The sequence below is a fragment of the Indicator indicator genome, chromosome 11 (assembly GCF_027791375.1).
Source record: "Indicator indicator isolate 239-I01 chromosome 11, UM_Iind_1.1, whole genome shotgun sequence".
Taxonomy (NCBI): domain Eukaryota; kingdom Metazoa; phylum Chordata; class Aves; order Piciformes; family Indicatoridae; genus Indicator; species Indicator indicator.
The window spans coordinates 28,097,292-28,121,030 of record NC_072020.1 but is presented as its reverse complement, the minus strand read 5'-3'; the positions used below and the strand labels follow the sequence as shown (position 1 = coordinate 28,121,030).

Sequence of the window (23,739 nt, the reverse complement as noted above, 5' to 3'; positions counted from 1 at the left end):
AACTCCTAATATGTGAATAAAACTGTCCAATGAATAAAGCTACTGTGCAGGCAGAAGCTGTCAGCTGAATGTGACTAAGCCTCCCCTACCAGACAGATGAATTAGCCCACTTTTCAAAAGTTAAATGGTGAACTAAACTTTCAAAAAGCATGAAAGAACAAGTTTATCAAACCACTAAATTCACATCTGCCTCAATTTGTGCCAGTGTCATAATAGAAACACTATTCAAATGTTCACAGAGTTAAAAAGTAAGCAGGTAATCTTCAAATTTGTTGCTTCTGACTCCAGTTAAATATTTATGGAAACTACTGCCACAGGAATAAGACTTGTCACCACCAACATTGCAGAAATCAGTTCAGAAGTACTTTCTTCCCACTAGAGGGAGACAAACGATTGCAAAAGCATCATGTGCAAGCTCTGCTCTCCACAGCGGCTTACAGGAAACGTTCACAGAATTCAACGGTTGCAGCGAAAAGAAGGACAACTCAGGAAAGACTGACACAATGACTCCTGCATGTTGCTCCTGCTCAGCACAGTGATGTTAAATCGCAATACAGCAGGCAAGCACACTGCTGCCGGAACATACACACAGTTTGAGTACACACAAAACTGGGAGCACAAAGGGCAAAAAGCATAGGTGGTTTTTTTGCTGGTTTTTTGGGTTGTTTGGGGGTTTTTGCTTGGGTTTTTTGAACAGAGGTATGTATTTTTATATTCTTAATGTCTGAAATACAGAGTAGAAATATTTGCATCATTATTAATTTCTAGATAAAAATAGGATGATTTTCTTCCAATGTTCTTCGAATTTTCCAAAGTTAAAATACATAAAAATACATTAAAAAGTTAAAATGCATAAAAGCTAAATAATAAAAGATAAAATACATAAAAATAAAATATGTACAAATGCATTTAAAAAGTTAAAATACATAAAAGCTAAATAATGAAAGTTAAAATAGTTAAAAGCAGTTAAAAGCAGCTTACTAATTCCTCTACATACTTGAGTATGCACCACTGAACAAGTTATCTCAGTAGGAAACCAACGAAAAAGTTGAAATGCTGAAAGCAGCCTGACACAGTTTTAGTAACCACGTATCATCTTCTTAATGTAAATACTCAATGATTATTTTACTTAATACTTCAACAGTGTTATGTTAGCACAGTTGGAAGCTGTACATACAACAGGAATCTAAATAAAAATATACCACCAGGGAACATCATCCTAGTAAAAACAAATTACTGCTGAAACACTAACAGAAGATTGTAAGAAAAAGATTGTGACATTTCTGAAACATTTCCCATAATTTCTCATTTACTCTGAATTCCTACACGCAGTAGTAGCAGATTAAGTTAAACCTTCACACTCTCTAAGAGCTGATTTAATGTCATCTGGGGATCAAAAAAAAGTCTAGGAATAGTTTAACTGGCACAGAAAGTGCTGCAGAAGAATACTGTTTTCCTGTAACTGAAGGTAAAAGCCCCTTTTCAGAAGACTAAAAAGAGGATGCATGTTGGGGGAAAAGAGAAGAAAGGGGAGGTGGGAAAAATTCACTTATCCCCCTCTCTAAACTGATCTTCTCAGAACTACACATTGGGTAAGAAGAAAAAAAAGATGAACCTAAGAGAAGACTGGATTTATCCCAAGTTCTACAATATATTAAGCTTTGGCAGTGTCGGGCAATTAATGGAATGTAATGGTAATATTCATAACCTATGAATACTGTGCACTAAAACCAGGGGTGATGGAGAGCACATTTCCTTCTGAGCACAAACATCGACTAGGACAAGGTTGTGTGTCTTCAAATATTCTTTATCTGTGATGGTAGCAATGACAACAGGGGACTGTGTCTGCAAAACCATTAATGTATTGGAAATAAATTCAAAATAGAGACTTTTTTATTCCAATATGACTAAACACCAAAAAATAAACAAACAAGAACAAAAAATTTATACAACAGAAGCCTTTAGTGACTTACTGTGCTGTAACATGCACTAGAAGCCATGTTCAACAACTAACAGCATATTGTGTGTGGAATGCATTTGTTCCTCCTACCTTTGGTAGGAGATGAGACTGCTAACAAGCAGGCAACAGAAAGGACTCTCTTTCTCCTGAACTGTATGGGTATTGCTAGCAAACCAAAACCTGTAGTTTGTTGTGGTCACTAGTATCTGAAGTCCTGGTTTAAAACAAACAAACAAACAAACAAAAATACAACCCAAACAAAAAAAGAAAACCACACACACACACACACCAAACAAAAACAAATAAAAGGAATCTTTTCAATATGCACAGAGCCCAATATTTAAACTTTGTGGAACACTGGCTGCATTACACCCAAACAGACTGTTTAGTATGCTGTGTTCTTTAAAACACTGATCTACTTTTAGCTTGTTTCTTCCTAATGCTTTCCCCAAAGAGCTTTTAATGGGCCACTTACAAAATATCCCAACTAAGCTAGAAGCATACAGTGAAAACAATAGTTCTGCTGACCAGAATTCTGTAAGCATAACTAGATGGGGAAGAGAGATGAAATAAGAGTAGGAGAGAAACACTAATTGGGATATAGCTGTGCCTATCAACAACCATCCTGTCAAATATAAAGAAATCAATGTTTCCACAGACATTTCTCAAGGATCCAAAGTACTCCTGAGCAATTTATGAAAAAACAAAGGATGGACAAAAAAATCAATATCAAAAAGAGGAAAGTAAACATGAATAAAAAGGGGATTTTAAGACAACTGTTTTAACAAAACATCTGCATATGATGAACTGAGAGCTCTTCCATCTTTAATCTAACGTTATGTACCGTAACCCCTAACCACACCATTCACGTTCTGTTTAATTGTAAAAAAATATGGTAACTTCATAATGTGTTTGATCAAAAGCCAAAGACATGAACTCTGATACCTATGGTATTGGTTCTGAAGAAACCAAGCAAGATTTTTAGTAATGGGGCAGACTGACAGGCAGTTCATAACTCCAGGGCCCCCTTATTACAATACAACTGGCAATTAAAAAAAACCAAAACAGTAGTTGCCATTACATAGTTCTTTATATATTAGCAGTATAAAGAACTCTGCACTCAATGAGAATCAAATGCATATGCCTGTACAGATATACACACTTCCTTTGCTCACGCAATTGCTGCTTTTTCAAATACAGTACTTTGTACTGCTGTTGCTTTTTTGAGGGCTCTTTGGACAATCAGAAATACTGCCTGTGCATTTCTAGATGGAAGTAGTAGCAAAAAAGTTTAAAAAAAAAAGTTGTTAAGAAATCGTGCAGGACTTAAATGTAGCTTACCCTTATTTTTAACAGAAATGGAGATTTTTATCATTTATAGCTTCCTCAAACTACAAAGTTCACAATACATAGTGTTTACAATAATTTTCTTATTTGTGCTATTGTGTTTTATTTTCTTTAGCCTGACATTCTCTAAAGCATACTGAGAGACTTGCTTTTAATAGAACTCCAAATAGTTAAACCCTTATCTAAGTTAAACATTTTTTTAAAAAAATGCAAATTTTAAAATTCATTGACTCCACCTTTTATCTACTTATGTAGGAAAAGTTTAAAGCATAACTAAAATTCTACCTGTACGTGATGGAAGAGGACTAGGAATAAAAGGAGAAAATAACTCCCCTATGGAATTACTCCTGTAACTCAAAGGCAAAAAAACCTTGATATGCCAAGCCAAAAGATTCTAGCTCATACTAAGCACAACTGAGGATGCTTTTACATAAAACACATTTTTACTGCTTAGCATTTCAAGGTTATCCCTTGCAGTCTTATATAAAAAACATCCAAGTTAATCCATCCAAGCTTTATTGCCAGTAACAATTATTCATGTCACATGAAGCTGACTGGCTTGGGGATTTGGTGGCGGGGCAGGGAGATAGGGGGTTGGTTTTGCAGAGTTTCTTTGGGTTAGATTTTTTTTTTTTTTGAAGAGAGTTTCATGGAATTGCTTTGTTTGGGTTTGGGTTTATTTGTTTGGGATTTTTTTTTTTTTTAAACAAACCACAAGGAAAGTAAAACCAAGATACCATAAACCAGCTGAGTGCTGCATAACTTCTGCTCAGAAACGTTAAAAATTAGTTCATTAACACACTACGTGTTCCCAGCAAAGAAAAATCATGTAATTCCTTGATCCACTGCTGTATTTCACATATTCAGATAGGGAGACAAGTAGAGCAAGAAGGGAAGTCTTCTTTGTGACCAGAAAGCTGCATATAAAGTATTATTTACTAAACTTTGCAATGATGAAAAAGTTAATTTATTACACCCAATTTAGTAGATGCCTACTTAATTTTCAAGAGAAACAATCAAATTAAAAATCTTTAATTTACTTACATGCATAAGAGGAATATAAACTCAGTAGATTTGTTTCTTTTTGTAAACAAGTAAAAAACAGAGAATAGAACATAAAAGATATAAAATGAAGACAGTGTCAAAGACTTAAAGAGGCAAAAAATTAAATTGCATGAGTTAGAAAGCTTCTATGGTATCCTACACAGGTAGAGAGCTGCATCAACCTCTGGTCAGGTATCCACTTATACATGAGCTAAACACAAAGTGAGTTCTTCTTCACACTGTAGCATCACTTCAAAAAAATACAAGGTCAAACAAAACAAAACAAATCCCAACACAAATATATCTGACATTGGATTCTAATTGATAATTTCTGGTATCTTGAAGTTAAAATGCATTCTTTCCTACTAAAAACTTTTTTCTAAACAAGATCCTATCCTTTCTTTTTTCCCTTGCCCAACTTTCTAGTCTATTTCAAAAGTAAACTAAAAAGCTTCAACCCTTTCAAATTCCCTCAACAATTCCTATTAAAGGTGTATCACGCAGAACTGTTGACATGTACATACTAGTACTTAGAAATGGCCTATTAACTGCTGTCCACAGCTAAATTATATAGGCTTCATTACTTCAAATTTGTCCATGTCACCACCTCCCTCCCACATGTTTTTAATCTTCTCCTAAAAGTTGTTCTTTAAAAAGCAGCAGCTTGAGAAAGATTAGGTGCAACCTTTTTGTGCTTTTCTCATCATATTAGATTTCCTCTTGTTACCATATGTAGAATCCCAAATTCAGCTTGCTCTGTTTTAGGATAGATTTCTATTTTCACGATCAGTTAACACTGCAAATTGATTTTTACATTTCGGCTTCTTTTCCCTTTGGATATCTTCAGACTTTTGTGAAACCCTTCAGAAAAGTGATTGGCTGCTTTACATTCTTTCTATGCCCTGGCAGTACTATTCTGTTAAGTCTCCAATTTTGCTTTTAATACCAAAATTTACCATTTTTAATACCCTGTGTTCTACGTAGTTATCCCTTAATGGGAGTTTCCTCCATTTTAGGTACATGTAAGCAAACTTTGAATTATCAACTTCTTTCCACTATGAATTCCACAGTTAGAAGTCAAACATCTGGTAACAGTTGTCATCGATTATCTCACCAAGCCTGGTACCAAAAGCCTTAAATTTTTTGACCATTTTACAACATAAAAGGAGTAAGTGGCAGAAGGTTAACAGGAACTGACCTATTCTAGTGTAAATGTCTGTCTCACTACTGAGGGGTTTTGATAGCTGATTTTCACACAGTTTAACTGGGTCTTGAAAAAGGAGGATTACAGACACTGAGTCAGCTTTAATCAGTTAAACAACTAACCTTTTGCTCTGTTTGCAGTTGGTCACATCTCTGCTTTTCATGGTTAAGTTCTTTTTCCAGTCTTTCAACTTGATCTCTGAGTTGGGCTGTTTCCTTTTCCAGAACAGAAGTTACCTTTAATAGCTCTTCTTTTTCTTTTATTATTTTTTCAATTTTAAACTGTAAAAACAAGAACATTCTTTTTTGGTAATTTTTCTCTCCTTCATTCCTATTAGGTTAGTGGATGACAAATTACTCCAGTGTTTGAGCAGAAGCACACAATGTGTGTCTTCTGGCTAGGTTACTTTACAGTCTTGCCCTTATTCCCAAACTTCTGAAGTTTCACTGTTCTAACATAATAGTCCTGCCTTACCATTAGACAGCACATTTTGCACTGTCTTGATTTACACTCAAATTTTCCCTTCATCTGTGAAGTGCCTTTATTTTTCCCAAGTGATAGCAACTATGGAAGAGCTAATTATGATGATGACACTTTGGTGGGAAAATGGCTGGTGAGTACAGACATACACACACACACTCTAAAGCAATGTTTGAGGAAGTTCACTAAAAGAAAAATAACAAAAAACCAAAATCAACCACACAAAATATTAAAAAAAAAGGCACACAACTCAAGGTAATCAAAAAAGTTTGAAAATCCTGTTGCTATTAGTACTATGAATACACGCTTTGAAAAGCAAAAATATTCCAGACATAACTCCATACTAAGCCTCTTATTCCTAAATTTTAAAAGCTGTAAATCAAATACAAGCATGCCAACTGACAAAAGGGCCAAACATGTGATGGCAAAATAAGGAAGCCACACTGAGCAACCTTCCAATAAAATCAAGCTGGTTTGGGTTTAGTTTGGGCTTCTTGGTGTTTTGCTGGTTTGTTAGGGTTTGGTTTGGTTTTTTTGGTGTTTTGCTGGTTTTGTTAAAGTAATATTCAGCCTACAAAACGTCAGGAAGCAAGTACAAGCACCTTGACTCTGGATGTAAGCAGACAAATCTGACCACATCCACCTACCAAGGAACATGACACACAGAAGAGAGCTTTAAATAAGAGTTAATCTAACATACTTGGGCACAGGCAATTATTCAGCCTTGTTTCCAGAACTCTTCACTAAATTTAAACTATTTCTTTAATACCTTTTTTCCCCTTACTGTGGGCACTATTTCACACAAAGTGGATCTGTTGCTGCTCTGGCAGGGGGGTTGGACCTGATGATCTCTTGAGGTCCCTTCCAGCCTCTGATATACTGTGATACTGTTCCTTTCACCTTAGAGCAGACATATGAGAGATGTGCAACTATCTACTCTCTTATGGTTTCCCAGTCTATGCTTAGTGCCACACCATACCTGTAACCAGTTTGAACTTTTACTCACTTAACCTCCAAATGTTCTGAACTCCAATCAAATACTGGAGAACAAGCTAGAAATACATACATTACACATAAGTAGTTTTTTTTCTTCCTGGTTTGTTCTTCAATAACAAAGTAAAGAAGGTGGTAACATTTTAAAAATTGTCAAATCAAACCTCAAGAAGTCCAGCTTTTGTGGTCACCACTAACATATCAGAGTTTCCTTCATCCTCCATAGTGAGCAATTCTTCAACAGGGGAAGAGGTACGAAACTGGAAAGGTGTGCTTGCTCCACGGATTTCTCCTTTATGAGTCACGTAACAGAACTGGTAAAATTCTCCATCATCATTTGGTAGGTAATAGCCTATCAGAACAAATTTGTATTTGAAGAAACATTTACACAAAAATCTCCATCTGGAAATAGGTGGTCAGATCATGTTTCACTTAGGAATTTCATGCTTGTTACCTCAATGAGGTACAGATGAATCATCAAAACAGCAGAAAGTCATTCTATCCTGTAACTTTCATCCCCCAACCATTTCTTCTAGCTTTTAAGACAAACACCAAAACAGTGTCAGGTAATAGGTGCTACATGTACACATCACCTGACATACATTAGGCAATAGCTGCTGTTTATGTATTTATGAAATGGACAGAGGAATGATTAGCTATGAAATGCTCTGAAGCTGCAACAGGACCACATTGCTAAGTAACCATTGTACAATCACAGAACAAAAATTAAGCACTTTTTTGGCCTTGGAATACCTATAAGACTAAAGACAACAGACAAAGAATAACATGCCACGACAAGACACCTGCAACTTTACCAGGTTCCATTTTTTGCATGTTTTTTTGTTGAGCAACAACAATTTACTTTTGTTATTTTTGAATACCAAATAAAGGGAATGCTCTGAATATATGACACAATGTTAACAAGCTGCAGGTATCAGGGGGTGGAGGGAGGCAAAGTTTAACAAAAAACTTATTTTTTTAAACAAAAAAAATTCTAGACTTTTCAAGAATAAATTATCTTTCTTGTAGCTGTGCAACACTGCATGCTACTAGCAAATTATTTCAACATAATTTCTGTGTGACTACACATACTGCTGCCCACTGAAGTTTCAAAATCAAGCCTCTTGCATTACCTGGATTTATCCAGTAACATTTGTGGATGTTGTAGGTTAAGGGTTCACTGCTGAACACTGAGATGGAACTCCCCCAGTGGGTGGAAAGTCCATCCCAAGAGGGAGGCACAGATAATGTAATGCGTTATCCCCTTCCCTTTCCTGCATATTCTCTATTTAAGTTGCAGAACTTAGAGTCAGCAAGCTCTTGGCCTTTGCTTTTGCTGGACAGGAGGGAGGCTTCTTGCTGGCTGGGAGCTGTGGGCCATGTGGTAGGGCCTAGTCCATCAGGGCATAATCCATCGCTGATTCTAGTTTCGTATATATTCCTTTTCCCTTAATACCTTTTGTACTTTGTTTACTTTTGTAACACTACTTTTATTAACTTCCAGCAAGTTTCAGTATTGGTTCAGACAAACTGATTTTAAAGCTTTTTGAAGTCTTTTTTTCTTGTAACAGGTATTGGAGAGAATAGATTCCTATTTTCTTCCAGCACAACTACCTGATAAAAATAATTAAAAATATTTGAGGCATGCTGCACAGTATCTACTATTTATCTCTGTTAATCAAGCTCCTGTGAGCTCTACTGATTTCATCTCTTTTTAGCAGCACTAAAATACCTTGCCAAACACAACTGGCAGGCTGTCTGGAGATTAAATCTGGCAGCTCTATAAAAGTAGAAGACTGTCAGCATGGAATGTAACAGATAGAACAAAGTTACCTGGTCATTTTATGTGTGGTAAAACTTCTAAGCACAAAGGACTGATAATGGCATGTAGGGTACCAGGTTTCTAGGTCACTTTTAGTTTCAGGCTAACTTAACGTCATTCAATCCAGGAATTTTGGTAACTGCAAAAGCAACTAATGACTTCCTTCTAGTTCCTAAAGGGCACACAGACTTTTCACAGATTTCGAGGTTATAATACAGTCAGATCATGTGTGTATGATCATCATCAAAAGCACCAGAACAAATAAAATGACTGGACATGAGAAAAAGAACTAAAAATTCATCCAAGCTATCACTATTTGCAGCTAGTGTTCTCCATTTTAACAAGACAACAAGCTAGCACAATAGTTATTTTGGTACTTCAGTTATTATCTTTCTTCTATTCACATTAAGCAATAAGCACAAACACTCTGAGAAGAAAAAAGGAATGCAAGATGGCACATAAAATTGTGTTAGTAAGCAGAAAAGCATTAAACACGCTCAGCAGAAGTGCCTTTTTACATGCAACTTCAAACGTGTGTAGAGTTTTGACACTCATCCAGTGACAGGAAATTCTGCACATGTACTGTATTATACAAGTATCATCTCTATCTCCATTTGGATCCTGTCACTTGGTAGCTGAAATCAATGGCTCTTATTTCTTTAAACATGAACAATGGATAATCCATGCATGTCATTGGTTTTAGAGACATCACTCATTTCTCATTATTTCCCTTTCCCAGGATGAAAAATCTGGTAGGGGCAAGTTCTGAAGTTCACCTAGTCCAGCTTCCCACTCAAGAGACTGTTACCAGCATGAGTTGGAAACTACTACAGTGATGTCTCAGCAACTTGGTGGACTTCTCCTTCTTCCAAATCAAGGATAACTGGTTCAAGTGCTGCACTACTCCCTCTTGGTAAAAACATTCTTCCTAAAGTCAAATGTAAACCTCCCAGGCCACAATCCTAGGCCACACTGTCCCCTTTTATGTATGTAGCTCTCATCTTTACACCTCCACACCTTTATACAGAAACTATTTGTTAATTTTGACCTTCCTTGCTGTGCTTTATTCATTTGTTCTACTACACCTTTCTTGAGATCACAAAGGGGAGGGAGAGGATCTGATCTCCGCAGTGTTGAACACAGTTACACTACAGATTTGTACAGTGGTGTAACTTCTTCTGGTTTGCTCTTTACTCTTTTCTTTAAGACATTGGTCACTTTCATCATTTTCTCACTGTCCAAAGGTCCTCTGCACCTCCTCAACTACTCTGAACTTTTTCCAAACCATCATCTGCACAAGTTATTCTTTGACAAGCATCATTTTACATTGTAAGAATGATTATTCATGCCCAATAACTCTAAAAATTTAAAGTCTAGATTCTAAAGGCAATGTAAACAGAATGTATTAAGATATGCCAAGATTAAAAAGCCCTGCTGATGATTACCAAAGTCGTTTTCTGTATTTTAATAGTTTCCAGCAGAGCTTCTCTTTCTATCAGTCATGAATATTGGCCATTACTATGCGAAAGCCTACTGAGCCCTTACAGTTTCACACAATTAAGTACAGAAAATTCTCCTACAATTTCTAAAAGCTTAGAACTCAGCATTGTGATGAACAGGTAAGTGTTTAAAGAGCTGTACAGGCTGCAAAATGCAGGTATATTCACCTTGAAAAGTCAGTACACAGTTAACAGTTGATCCTTCCACATAATTTTCTGGCATAGGTGACCAAAGAAACGTGTAGTAATCTCTTGCAGTACTCCAACCAACCTAAAATAAATGATTAAAAAAAAAATTAAGCAAAAGAATTTGTTATGTACAGTTAAGATACCACGGTCTGGCCTTTACAACCTACTGTAATATGCGTATTTCTGCTTCAACATGCAATAAAAAGATTCTTAACAATGTTTACAAATCAGGAATATTTTAACAAGCATGTCAGAGATTTAGCATGAATTTTATTAAGCTTGTTACCTAAGGCAATAAATGGGTCCAAGGCAATAAAAGGGTCTGTATAAATTAAAACACCAGACAGTTTTCACTATGCATTAAACTACTATTTGGTACATGATTGTCTTTTGAGACACAAAGAATACAAAAATACAAAGATTAATTCTGAAGCTTATAGTGAGATTTTCTTAGTGTCTGCCAATGCTGACTCTTTTGTGCCCACAATTCACAGGTTCATCAGAAAACAAAGGAGGAAGCAAAAACATAGCTTTGACAGGGCTAAACTAGTACTTTTTGAACAGCAGAACTCAGTATGCAGGCATACATTTTACATATGAAAAGTAATAACTGGCATCAGTTAAAACAAAAACATGAATAAATCATTCCACAGGTGTCTATTATGCTTCTTCGCTTTGTACTAAGATGTGGGTGAAAATCCTTTGGAAATAGAGAACTGGTTTTGTTCGTATTCTTTAGGGGGCAAAAAAAAAAAAAAAAATGAACAAGAGCAAAACTGGATTAAATTTTCATTCTGCCACTTCTTTAAGGCAACAATCATTAGAAGCAGTGTAGAGCCTCTACCCATCCACTAGAGTGGAATCACCTACAACATCTTAAGCTTATTTTTAGCCAAAATTTTGAAGATGCCTGCATCTCCAATCAAGGAGCTTTTAAAGAAGTACACAGAATTAGATTTCCTGGGGTTGTTGTTCCCACACTGTTAAATCTCAGAAATAAGAAAGAAAGCTTTTCCAGTAACTTCAAGGTGGTGTAAAAGCAATTTTTCCTTTATAAAAGTTCACAGGAAAAACATTTTGCAAATTTCCACATGTCTGCAAATCCAACTCAGACATTAATACCCTTTTTTTTTTGCTGAACCTGATGGAAACATATACAATTACTTGCTGCTGTAAAATGTACCAAGCAAATATAGTTCTCAATGAGTGAAAAGTCTCCATCTTGATCTTTTTAATTTTAGAATGAAAACTGAATTATGCCCAGGAACAAATGCAGCATAGAACTTAAGTAAACCTTTCATCCTGCTGCAGTTTTCATTTCTGTTAAAACAACAAACAAACAAACAAAACACACACCTCCCACACACTGATTCCTACGCTATTTTCCCACGTAAACAAAAATCCTTCCTTCTGATAATTAATATCTTGGAAAACGTAGAGAGAAGGAATAAAATCCAGTGAATATAAAACCAAAATCAGTCTCTTCAAGAGATCAAATCAACTTCAGATGTGATTTGTCTCAGGGACTGTAAATGTTTTTTGTAGGTGTTTTTTTTTTAAGGTATCACATGTTGCTGTGTAAATTTAATAATCCATTCTGAAATCAGAAGTTATTTTCATTAATAACATTAGTAGTTGTAACAGTAATCTATATAAAGAATTTTTTGTTTTAAGTTATTTTAGACTTCAATCACTGATACAAGCAAAAAGAGTAACTATGCAGAGAATACAAACATTCCTGGTCTGTTTCTCAGCAGATGCCCTATTTTCAAGTGAGACTCGTCTGTGGTTACTGATAAAGAGAACTGTGATACATCAAGAGCTATTGGGCAACAGACTGGGAAATTTATCCCCTAAGTTTCTCCAGCAATTCCCCTATTTCCTGTCACCCATCATCTGCTTCTCCCACCAAAGCTCCCAGTCATACACTCTTATCTTCAAAATCTGTCTACTGAGGTACATGCAAATTATCAGCAGGTGCAGACTACACAAGAGCTCTTTCCACTGCACAGGATATCACAAGGTGAGAGGACACATTAAAAAGCGACAACGCAGAAAACAAAATATGAACAAATCTCTCCTTGCTCACAGTTGTACATGTTTAAAAAGGGGAAGTGTGTGTATCATGCAGTAAATTAACTCAGCAGCATTACTCAATGCTTTTCCTACTCATTAACTTCACAGGATTATTTCTTAGATGAAAAAGGAGGAGTAAAAACAAACTAATAACTTGCTGAGTAAAAAAAATGCAAAATTAATTATGAGTGTTTTAGGTCTAGTTATCTGGATTTAAAGGGGAAAAAAAAAATCTGTCAACAGGCTTTAATGAAGCTTTTGTTTTAGTACTATATATCTTTTGACAATATTCTCTTCGATAAGCCTCATTATATGAGGTACACAGTGGTTCAGAAATACATGGCTAATGACAGACATCGCAATATCCACATTCAGGAACACAAATATTACAAATTACATAAGAATTCCAGCACAAAACCTTCTTTCTGAAGTTCAGAGGAGGAAAAAGGGGAATGACCTGTTGAACCATGCAAAAAGCTTGTTCAATTTAGAACTCAAATTCCTCATTCCTCAGGTTGTGCTGATACGATTACTTTTAGAAATTCATTGAAAACTTCGCAAATGTTTTGCTCAGTTAAAAAAAAAAAAATCAAAATAGTAACATCTTTGTTTCTTAGACAAAAGAGCACATAAAACTTAGATGATATAACTTCCCTCAACCAACAGAAAAACACCAAACATTTTATAATCTGAGTTAGAAATTAAGTCCCTGCTAATCTGGTATTCAACACACTTTTCTATCTTCTCCATTTCTCTACGTTTAATTCTGACAAACTCCACTCAGAAATCCATTTTTAAGTTAGAAAGCTGTGCATAAATGCCAATACTCTTGCTTTCCAGATGTTAACTAACAGATTAATAATCCAGAAAAAAAAAAGCCTGATAAATCAGCATCTTTTACGTATTTCACATAGTAAGAAATAGTTATTTTGATGCAAACCACAGCAAACACAGGTGTCTAAGCAAAATACAATTGGGCCCACTATCCTACAAAGTGCTTTCTCCACAGCAGGCTTTGTATGTGCCATAATCCTGAGCTCAAGTAACATTACTTGAAAACGTCCCAGTAGTGCTAGTGCTACTGCAGCCTAGAAGAGCCCACAACAGACAGCTAGAGGTAACAAGTTCTCCTAAGCCAATAAACAGATGGCAAAATTAAGCCATCTAGGATCAGCAAAGCTCATAGTTGGCAAAATTACTGAGAGATTACTGTTAATACTAACATGCTGCTAACAGCAATACACTTTTGATCACATGTATCATCCTCAACTAATGAGATCTGCCAATTCTGAAAGAATCAAACTGTACAAAAAAATTAGAACATAAACATGAGGAAAAGCACTTATTAAAGTATTAAGTACACTGCAGTAAACAGTATGGCACAGATGTTTCAAAATAAGTAAACAATGAAGTCAAAACTACAAAACCGGTTTTCTTAGTATGTCTGTGATCACATTAAAACACAGGCAGCTTTGGCTTACCTTTAATTACCAGGCCATTTAAGACTTCACTTCAGACATGACCTCACTACTCACACCAAGATAAAAACTTGTTACACAGCAGAAGCCCTAAAGCTGAAACATTTTGGGGCAGAAGATGGCTGCAAGGTATTCTAGACTGTTTATGAAAGGTTGTGATCTTATTGTGTTCTCTCATGCCCAGGCCTGAAGAACTCAATCTCTGCTGAATGTTACTAACACATCCAGGCAATCTTTTAACTGGGACTACAGAAACCGTATGGTATTTGTTGCAATATCAAGGGCACCAATCTCATTTGTTGTATTTCTACCTCATAGTTCAGAGAAATATGTCAAAACTATATTGACCAAGTGCCTACACTATAGGATCAACTTTCTCTCTTATTAGGTATAAATCCAAATAAATATAGAAACAACATGCACTCTCTAAATGAAAACCTGTTACATACATAAATGACTGCCCAAAGAAATGTTATGACAGATCAAAGAGTAACAGTGTTACCATGAAAATTTATTTAAAAGGGGTAGAAGAGAACCTACCCTTTGAGCAAAATAAGTAAAATACTCATTTATTATTACATTTCATGAGAACTATAAATTGGCACAATTATTTACTTCAAAATTGTTACCAGCTACTAACTACTGTTATGACAATTCTGTCTCTGATCACACAAACCTACCATAGTAAGTATTTTTAGAAAATTGCATGTCAAAATTTCACACAAACCCACTTATCCCTTTTCTAGCTAGTACAGAAACAGTAAACAAAACAATGTTTCCATGAACTTTTTTATTTTAATAAAATATATACTTTCTCAGTGATTTACAACATAGTTCTTCAAAGAAGGTAAATCAAAACCCAACAGAATCACTCCAATTCGTGGATATAGCAATTCTCAAAACGTTCTGAATTGCAGTATTTCTATTCCTGGCTACTTTAACAACAGGATGTACTGCCCACTACCCATTCCTGTATATACCATGCCTTCCCATGCAGTGATGATTCCATGCCACAAAAAAAATGTACTTCTATATGCATATGCTCAGTAACACATCCAGCTGTTGTGCTACACTTCATAACGTGACCTGTATGTAGGAAAGTAACTGAAGTCTTAAAAATAGAAAATAAATTTACAACAAAAACAGGGTACTGAATGACTCACACAAGTGTTACTGTTATCTGCAGTTCAAAGGAGACTAAATCACTCAGAGTAATATATAAAAAAACACAGCTACATTATCATGATAAAACACAACCACCAAGCTACTTCTTAGGTGTCCATCAAATCCACTGTTAAATTCTGTTACAGAAGGTTTTGACCACAGATGAGATAATTCTCAAGGCTGCTACAAATTGGCACATGGAAAAGACAGTCATTAAGTTACATGTAAAGATAGCTATTGAACAGTTGCACAAACAGTGGCTCAGGTGTGACCTCCCAAATACTGAATACTGTCTCAGAGCAAGCAGGCATCTCCTGTGTTCAAATAAGTTACTGAAGTCTTCCAAATCCCAGTAAATTCAGTTATTGCATGTGTTAGGTTACCAGAAAGTCAGATCACCATTTTTAAGATGCAAGTACTAAAAATGTGGGCATTAGGAAATGAAAATATTTCCTTTTCTTCTCTAGGGGTACTCTGTGGCAGTCAATGTGAGATAACATCCTAGGAGAATGGTAATGTAGATTGCTTATAAAAATATACCAACTAGAAATGAGGAACAGAGAAAAGCTGTGCTAGAATAGCTAATTAATGACCCAGCAAGGCCAAAGCCATTAGCTTGAGACACAAGATTACCTGCTCAAACCGCAGGTCTTTTCAGCATACTGTCCTCAGCAAAATTAAATCTTCAGAAACCCTTTGCAGAGCCTCCCTCCCCTCAAGCAGATCAACACTTCTACTCAACTTGGCTATAAACTTACTAAACCTACCACCATACTCAGCAGTACAACAGTTTAACATTTATCACCTTGAAACAACAACAAAAAACTTGTATTTCATCTACAGCATCTTATACCCGGAAATCAAGAGCTCTTGCACTCTACAGAAAGCACCCTTAAAGATCTGCCACCTCTGTTCTGCTCCCTTGCCCCTGAGGGCCATTTCCCAGGAAGCACTGACTAGTTCCTTGAAGAGCTGGAAGGTTACTTTCCTAAAATTCAAGGTCTTGATTTTACTCTTTGCCTGACCCATATCCCTCAGGACTGTGAACTCTGCCAGTCTGTGCTCACTAATCACCACAACCCAAGCTGCCTCCAAGCTTGACGTCACCACCAGGTCCAATATCACATCCCCTCTGGTAAGGCTGACCTTGCTTAAGAAGTCATCCTCAATGCACTCCAGGAGTCTCCTGGACTGCTGACAGCTCACCACGCTACTTTTTCAGCAGATGTCAGTGGCTGAAATCCCCCAGCAGGACAAGATCCTGAATGCACAAGGCCTCCTTTAGCTGGAGTCAGACAATTTAATCAATAGGCTCCCACCGATCAGGTGGCCAGTAGTAGACACCAATCACAAGATTCCCCTTGTCTCAATCTCAATAATTCTTATCCATAAGCTTTTGACCTGCTCACAGCTATTCTTCAGAGACAGCTCTCCACTCTCTATCCATTTCATGCAAAAGGCAACACCTTCACCTCTCCTTTCTCTACCGTCCCTTCTGAAGAGCCTGCAGCCATTGACAGCAGCACTCAAGTCATGGGATTCATCACATCAAGTTCCAGTAATAGCAACTAGGTCATAGCTTTCTAGGAGCACAGTGGCTTCCAACTCACATTTGTTGAACACACTGCATACCTTGGTATAGAAGCACTTCAGCTAGCTTCTTGGCCATGTCTTAAAGGAACTCCTCCTAATTCTTTTGAGTGACTTCAATTGCATTTCTTTCTTGGTTCCTATTGCCTCAGAAGCCCCGTGCTCATCTCTGTAAGACTCCAGGTGTGCTTCAGTGTACTCAGCAAGCCTCAGATCAAAAGGTTTAAGGCCCTCACTAGCATCTCATCCCTCTAACCACAGTATGTCACCCCACATCTTGGCATAGGTAAGTCTAATATTATCCCCCTCTCCATTCTAGCCTAGTTTAAAGCTCTGCCAATGAGCCCCAGAGACTCACTTTTTCACATTAGCTGCACAACACTAATAGCAACTACAACAATCACAAATCCAAATGTGCAAAGAATAAAAAGAGTCTATTAGACATCTAGTGCATATTAAGGAAAAATTACAACTCATGAGCTAGAAATTAAGAGTCAGTATATGAAATTAGCTTTCCATTATGGAACCCTCAGCTCCATTCCCATTTAAAAAGGAAACAGCTGACAAACCAAACTCCTAAAAAGCTGCTCTTCAGAACAGAACTAGAAAATTTTGAAAAATAAACTTCAATTGTTAGACCACATTAAGCAGTCATGACAGTAAAGACGGCATAGGCTTTCTCCCACACACCTTCCTAGTCTATTTGTCTCCACCACTGGGATGGTAGCACACTTGCCCACTGCATCACACAATGATCAGCCAAAAAAATGAATCCAGTTGTGAAATATGGTGGTACAAGCTGGGGGAGGAGGAGTGTATTTTTCTCACAGACTACTTCCCTGATCCATTTCACTATGCAGCCGTACAAACAGCTGGACAAGAGAAACAAACAGGATAATTTAAGGATACAAATAACCAGTATCTACTGAAGACAGCATTGCTGCTGTAGAGGCGTATTTGGACTTGTGACTTAAATAAAAACATTTACTTAAAACTCTTACTTAAAATCTATAGATTTTATTCAGTTCAATAAAAAAATTCTTAACAAACCAGTTGAGCAAACATAGAACAGAACAGATGAAGCCACTGCCCCCTAAAATAGAATGGAAGTCAACATTCAACCCCAAACCAAACACAACGGGGGGGAGGGTGGGAGGGTCGCAGACAAGGAAGCAGGAATCTTACTCCACGTTTATTTTCTATACTAACCTGAAATTACCACTAGGGGTTTCTGGGTGAGGTGCCTTTTCCCCTCTGTCCAGTATTCTCTATTGCAACACTAGTAGCTTTCCGTGCAACTCCAGGCAAAGGTTAAATGGCACCAGCTTAAACAGGTTTATTTTCTAAGCAAGTTATTCACCTCAGAAAGACAAGGTGGACTTCTATTCCTGCTACATAAACAGTCATTGAATCAATGCTTTGAGTTCTATCACAGAAGCCTCCCTTTCCTTGCATACTAAGCCAATACAGAAGGCCATTAATGGTTTCATAATTACAGTTAGGATAAATGGTAAAATCTCTGCCTGTTTCATCAGTTTTCAAACCACTTCAAACCAGGTGGTTTGCTGATCAGAAAAAAACAGTTCTCTAGAAGTCACTAATTTTTACATTCAAGTCACAGTATAGTAAAACTTTTGTCCATTATCTATCCCAGGACAACAGTAATTTCAAAATTTATTTTACTGTAAACATTATTCAGCACATACATCATTGTAGACAGATACAGTTGAACAGTTGGCTCCATTTAACCCACTGCACTGAAACTATACTGACAGTATACTCAGCATAAGCTGACATAGTTACAAAATAAATTTTCATCATTTTCCCCGCCTCACAATGCTTCCTTCCCCTGTGTTGATGTAATTTAGGTAACTGGAAATCCAGCAGGGGAATTACATTTTAAAAAAATCCAGTCCCAAAACGTTGGTCTCAACCTCAGCCAATTTCCTGATTATCACCCAAGAGCTTGTTTCAAGTAAAGGACAGGAAGAACAAGAAATAAGCTACAGTGCATAAAAGGAAATTTTCCCTTCAGCAGTAGTACTACCGTACACCAGCTCAACATGCTCCTCAAATGACAGCCAAACTTGTACTACCTGTCACTGATACAAAAGAATGAAAACTCACACCTCAATAGTTTATTAAATCCATCATGACCATCAAAATGAGATAAAGATACCTAAACCTTGTACACAGCATTTGATGTACTCGCTGAAAAACTGTTTCAGGCTTTTAAAAAAAAAAAATTCCTGATGAGTATTTTTAGAGTCCTGATTGCCTCCCTCATTTAGATAAACAAAGCCAGAACATTCACTTCTCAAGTTACACTTCAATAATTTCAAAATGGTTATGTGTAATATGAACAGCACCTTCCTTAAAGTTTCATTAATGCCATTAAACATTCAATTATCTTCAGTTACACTATTTGTCAAAACTTTGCAGATAATCAAGATATATATACCCAGGTATTTTTAAGAACTTGCCAGGAGAGAATGTGCCTATTTGTACATTAATGCCTCCCAGGCATAATTTAGTGACTGTATAGTCTTTGCACATCACATTACAAATGCTTCTGCTGTTAAAGAGCGTAGTGCTTCTATTTTGCAGAAGAGCAATTTATCTTGAATAAAGATGACCAATCCACTGGTGATCTGCAGATTAAAGTGAAGTCAAGCACTTATATTCTTAAAGAGCATATAGTTCTAAATGAAGTGTTCTCCAGTACTGAGATAGTGTTACTCATCTCCCTTCCCCACTGCCAAAACATCAATTCTTCAAAGCCCAAATAAAAAACTTCTATTAACCATTTAAGTAAGGAATTTAAGCATCATCTACTAGCAGCTATACTGACAAAGAAACACAGATCAAGGTCCTAAGTAGGAGCAGATGTAGAAATTAATGGATTTCTAATTCCATACATGAAACTTTATTAACCTTTAAAGGTAACTCCAAATAATTTACATGTGGTCTCACCTCTCCTCCTTTTTCCAAGAGTCTCTTTTGAGTCATTTTAGCGATCTATACTGTTCAGCCTGTTCTAGCAACAAAAATGACTCGGGGACGTGGGCCAGGTTCTCTCTTTGTTCTTTCCATACACATTTCACCCTTACTCTGGCTCATACCTTTCATATAATCCTGTTCACATCACTCTGTGCCCACACATCTCAAATCATCTCCATTTAATTCCGCACAAGACCACTGCATGACACTTTCTCTTTACTCCAGCAGATTTAAAGCATACTCACTCCTCCGGTTCTAATCTCCAATTTAATCTTTGTTACAAAACTGACATTCTAATAGCAGGAACCAATACATCACTTAAGTGATGTTCCACTTTAGTTTGAGAAAGCTTTTACTGTTGTTGCAAATTTTTTTCTAACTGGTAATAGAAGACAGAAAACATTTGAGAAATAATAATAGAACAAGCCTTACTTACCTTGAAAATACCAACCCAGTCTTTCTGATGAGGATGGATGAACTGGGTCAGAGTGTAGTGACATTCAAGGTGGGCATTCGGAAGGTAACTTTTTGCCACGTTTTGAAAAATCACATGTGCAAAATTGGAAGTCTGCAAAGTGCTAGCTGAAGAGGGAACTTCTTGAAAGGATGACATGATTGATCTGTAACAAAATTGTAGAAGTTGCTACTTAATTGAACAGAAAGATGAGTTAAGTTACAAAAATTAATCTATTTTAAATACACAAGACAAGAGAAACGTAACAATTAGCTCTTCTGTTCCAAAAACAGCTATAGAGCAAGTCCAGCAACATGCACTGCCTCAGCATCACTCCAAAACAATCACCTCTCAGAATAAAAGGGCAGTCGTTTCAGCAATGACATCAAGATGTTGAAAAATCACTGCTCAGCTCAGTGCCCCCAGGATTCTCTCTCAGATACAGTGACAAGAAGTGCAAAAGAAAAGTGCTGGTGTGAAAACAAAGCAGGGTTCATTCTTAACGAAATATTCTTAATGGTTCTGGATGTGGCAGGAAAGGAGAAAGAAAGCTCCACAGCTTCCCTACTTAAAGTTTTTCTCAGAATCTGTACTGCTCAGTTCTTTTCACAGCATGTTTACATATGAAGTCTGTCTTTCCCTCTAAGTAGTAAAATTCCACTTTAAGGCATTTTTTAAAACCAAGAAAGTTAATCTAAACAGGAGGTTTGGTTTTCTTTTTCCCCCCCTCTTCCTCAGGAGTTCCCTTGCCTCTGTTTAGCAGTCTATGGTTATCCTTTACTTCTCTCACTGTAACCTGTTTCCAGTCCTGCATGTTTAGTTTCATTACTATGCATGGTTTGACGGATTAACACTGATCAGTTGGACTGCAAAAGCTTTTAATCACGCTTTCCATTCACCACCTCATTCAGAAAGCACAGTTCTAAAAATTACAGCAATTCTAAACGCTTCACAAGCGGAACAGGAAGGTCTCTTCCTCAGATTCAGCAATATCTGCCAAAAATCCAAGATGGGAAATGGAGAATTTCAAGTGCTGGATTTCAAGGTACAATAACTGGTTTGTCGAAACATTTTGTATTAGGAACACTGGGGCCTTATACATCTAACACATTTCTTCCAATTGCTATTAAAATAATTTTAAACCGACCAAATTCACACTTTGTATGAGGCAACTGCCAATCTGACATATTACTTTCATTAACAATACACATGGAAACCAATCCCCAAAAGGGATAGGCCACTGCAAATATAAAAGATAAAAGGCTATAGAAAACACACACACAGCCTTTAAAAAAAAAAAAAAACAAAACAAACCTCTCTTCACCAGTTAAAAAATAAGTAACAAAGAGCTATCTTTTCCTAAGAGACTACGCACTCTGAAATAAACAGGTATTCATTATCAAAAACAAGGAAAAGGTTTAACAAGGATGTTTTAGATTTAAACCCTCAATGTTTTAAGCTTATTACTGCCTAGCTTAGTGTAACATATGAAGTAAATACAGGCAATCATTGCAATATTTTGATGTATCAGATATTAAGCAAAAAACATTTTACCCTGAACAAAAGTAATGAGGTAAAACGCCAAGCACGTGAATATTAACAGATTAAAAAAAGACAAAACCAAGAACTTACACAAGCAATAAATTAGGTAAAGGCTGCCTTTGAAAGATGATAAGATACACATAAAGCCTATCTGTTATCCAGCTTCAGAGTCCAGAAAAACATAGGACATGTTACAGCATAGTAAACCCCAGAAAACTCCCACATCTCTCGAAAAAGAGGATCATATTTAAGACTACTCAAATTCACTCTGAACTATAAATGGTATGAAGCAGCAGTTCCTACAATTCTAAAAGAAAAAGAATAGCCTTCATCTTTTTCAAGTACAATGAATTAATTAATTTTAAGTAATTCAGTTGTACCTGAAGCCAAATAATATTGGCATGAACGGTCTGTTCCAGTTTTTATCGCTCATAGTAAGTGCAAAAAGAATACACAAAGCATTATTAACAAGGAATAAAGAGATTAAAAAATCAGAAATTAAAAAAAGAAAGAAAAAAAATTCCAAAGATTAATTTCTGCACTGTTTGCCAGCTGCTACTGCCGACTACACTGCCTTAGTGAAATCAGTAAAAGGCAGCTACTTTCCAAGCCCAAAGCAGAACTATTCACAAATCTGAACTTGTACAGACCAGCAGAATCATCTGGGATTACTGCTCTCCAGCAGGAAAATCCCCTGAGCTTAGGTGAAGCTGAGATCTGCTTACAGTTCAAGGGTAGTTTAGGGGATACTGGGTGCTTTGTTATTTAGCTCACAGCTATCGGTTGGGAAATAGAAGAGGAGGAGGAGAAAGCAGAAGAGCTACATTTAGACTTCATTACTATCATATGACAAGCGACTCCCTCTGGGAGGCTGAACGACATGGTTGGTTTTACGCATCGAGAAAGACGGGAGGAGGAAAAGCTCGTCAGACAGGAAAAACAGAAGCAGGACGAGCCGCAACACCCCAAGCCGTCTTCTCCGGGAGTCCTTCAGCTGCGGTCCCAGCGGGACAGGGCGCAATTGACAACCCCAGCCCGTACCTGTCCCGGTTTTCCCTGTTCCACGGGGCCAGTCTGCGTCTTTTCTCCTCCTGCCCCTTCCCCACCCCCTGCACCGTCAGCGGCCGGCGCGGCCTCACCTGCCCGACGGGGATCACCTTTGCTCCGGGCCTTCGCAATGCGCTAGCCACTGCGACGGCGGCGGGGAGCCCTGTCACTTCCTACGTACGACTGCCCCGGCCTCCCGCACCCCAGGACAGCCGCCGCTCTGCCCTTTCTCCCCCCCGCCCCGGACTGAGGCCGGCCCGAAACAGATGTGGGAGGAGGAATGGGGGACGGCTTCCCGGTGGCGCAGAACTGAGGCCCACGGCCTAACGACCCCGCTCGCCCCAGTGGTTGCCGGAAGCTGGCAGCAAAGGAGCTGTGAAACCCATCCGTCCCCCACAGCCAAGTCCAAGAAAGCCCCTTACCTAGACAGATGCGGAGAACGTCCGTGACATCAACAACATCGGGCCTCCGCCACCAGTGCCTCATAACCCCGCCCGCCCGCGTCACTTCCAGCCCCGTGCCTGCCCGCTCGGGGCGGGCCCCGGCAGGGAGCCGGAATCGGAGCCCGGAGCCTCGAAGGCCTGCGCACGCAGGTACGGTCCTTGAGGTGAGGCCAAAGCGTCTGATCCATGTTGTGATCCCAGCATGGGTCGAGCACGTCACCTTTATAAAGTGCGCCTTCCGCTTATCGCAGTTCCTTCCCTACACATTTCGTATTACAACATTGTAATATTCACATACCCTAACTTAATGATCTTCTCCTCGGTCCCACTTCCAAAACACAGCCGTACTTGCATGTCCTAAGTTTCTACCATTAATATCCCAGCCTTCTTAGGTCTTCCTAAGCCAA

The 23,739-nt window shown here is 37.6% G+C and overlaps 1 protein-coding gene across 2 annotated transcripts in view; it reads right to left on the bottom strand.

The window, feature by feature from the left end:
- The window catches only part of TAX1BP1 (Tax1 binding protein 1), a 52,842-nt gene extending 29,488 nt beyond the window's left edge, over positions 1 to 23,354 (bottom strand). For both annotated transcript variants that reach the window (XM_054384682.1, XM_054384683.1), the window contains exons 1-5: positions 23,312 to 23,354; positions 20,283 to 20,466; positions 10,518 to 10,620; positions 7,193 to 7,380; positions 5,678 to 5,836 (exon numbers count right to left, since the gene is read on the bottom strand). In XM_054384682.1, the coding sequence (XP_054240657.1) occupies positions 5,678 to 5,836; positions 7,193 to 7,380; positions 10,518 to 10,620; positions 20,283 to 20,459 (627 nt within the window). In that variant the 5' untranslated portion in view covers positions 20,460 to 20,466; positions 23,312 to 23,354. The remainder of the gene's footprint in view (positions 1 to 5,677; positions 5,837 to 7,192; positions 7,381 to 10,517; positions 10,621 to 20,282; positions 20,467 to 23,311) is intronic.
- Between the last annotated feature and the right edge of the window lie 385 nt (positions 23,355 to 23,739).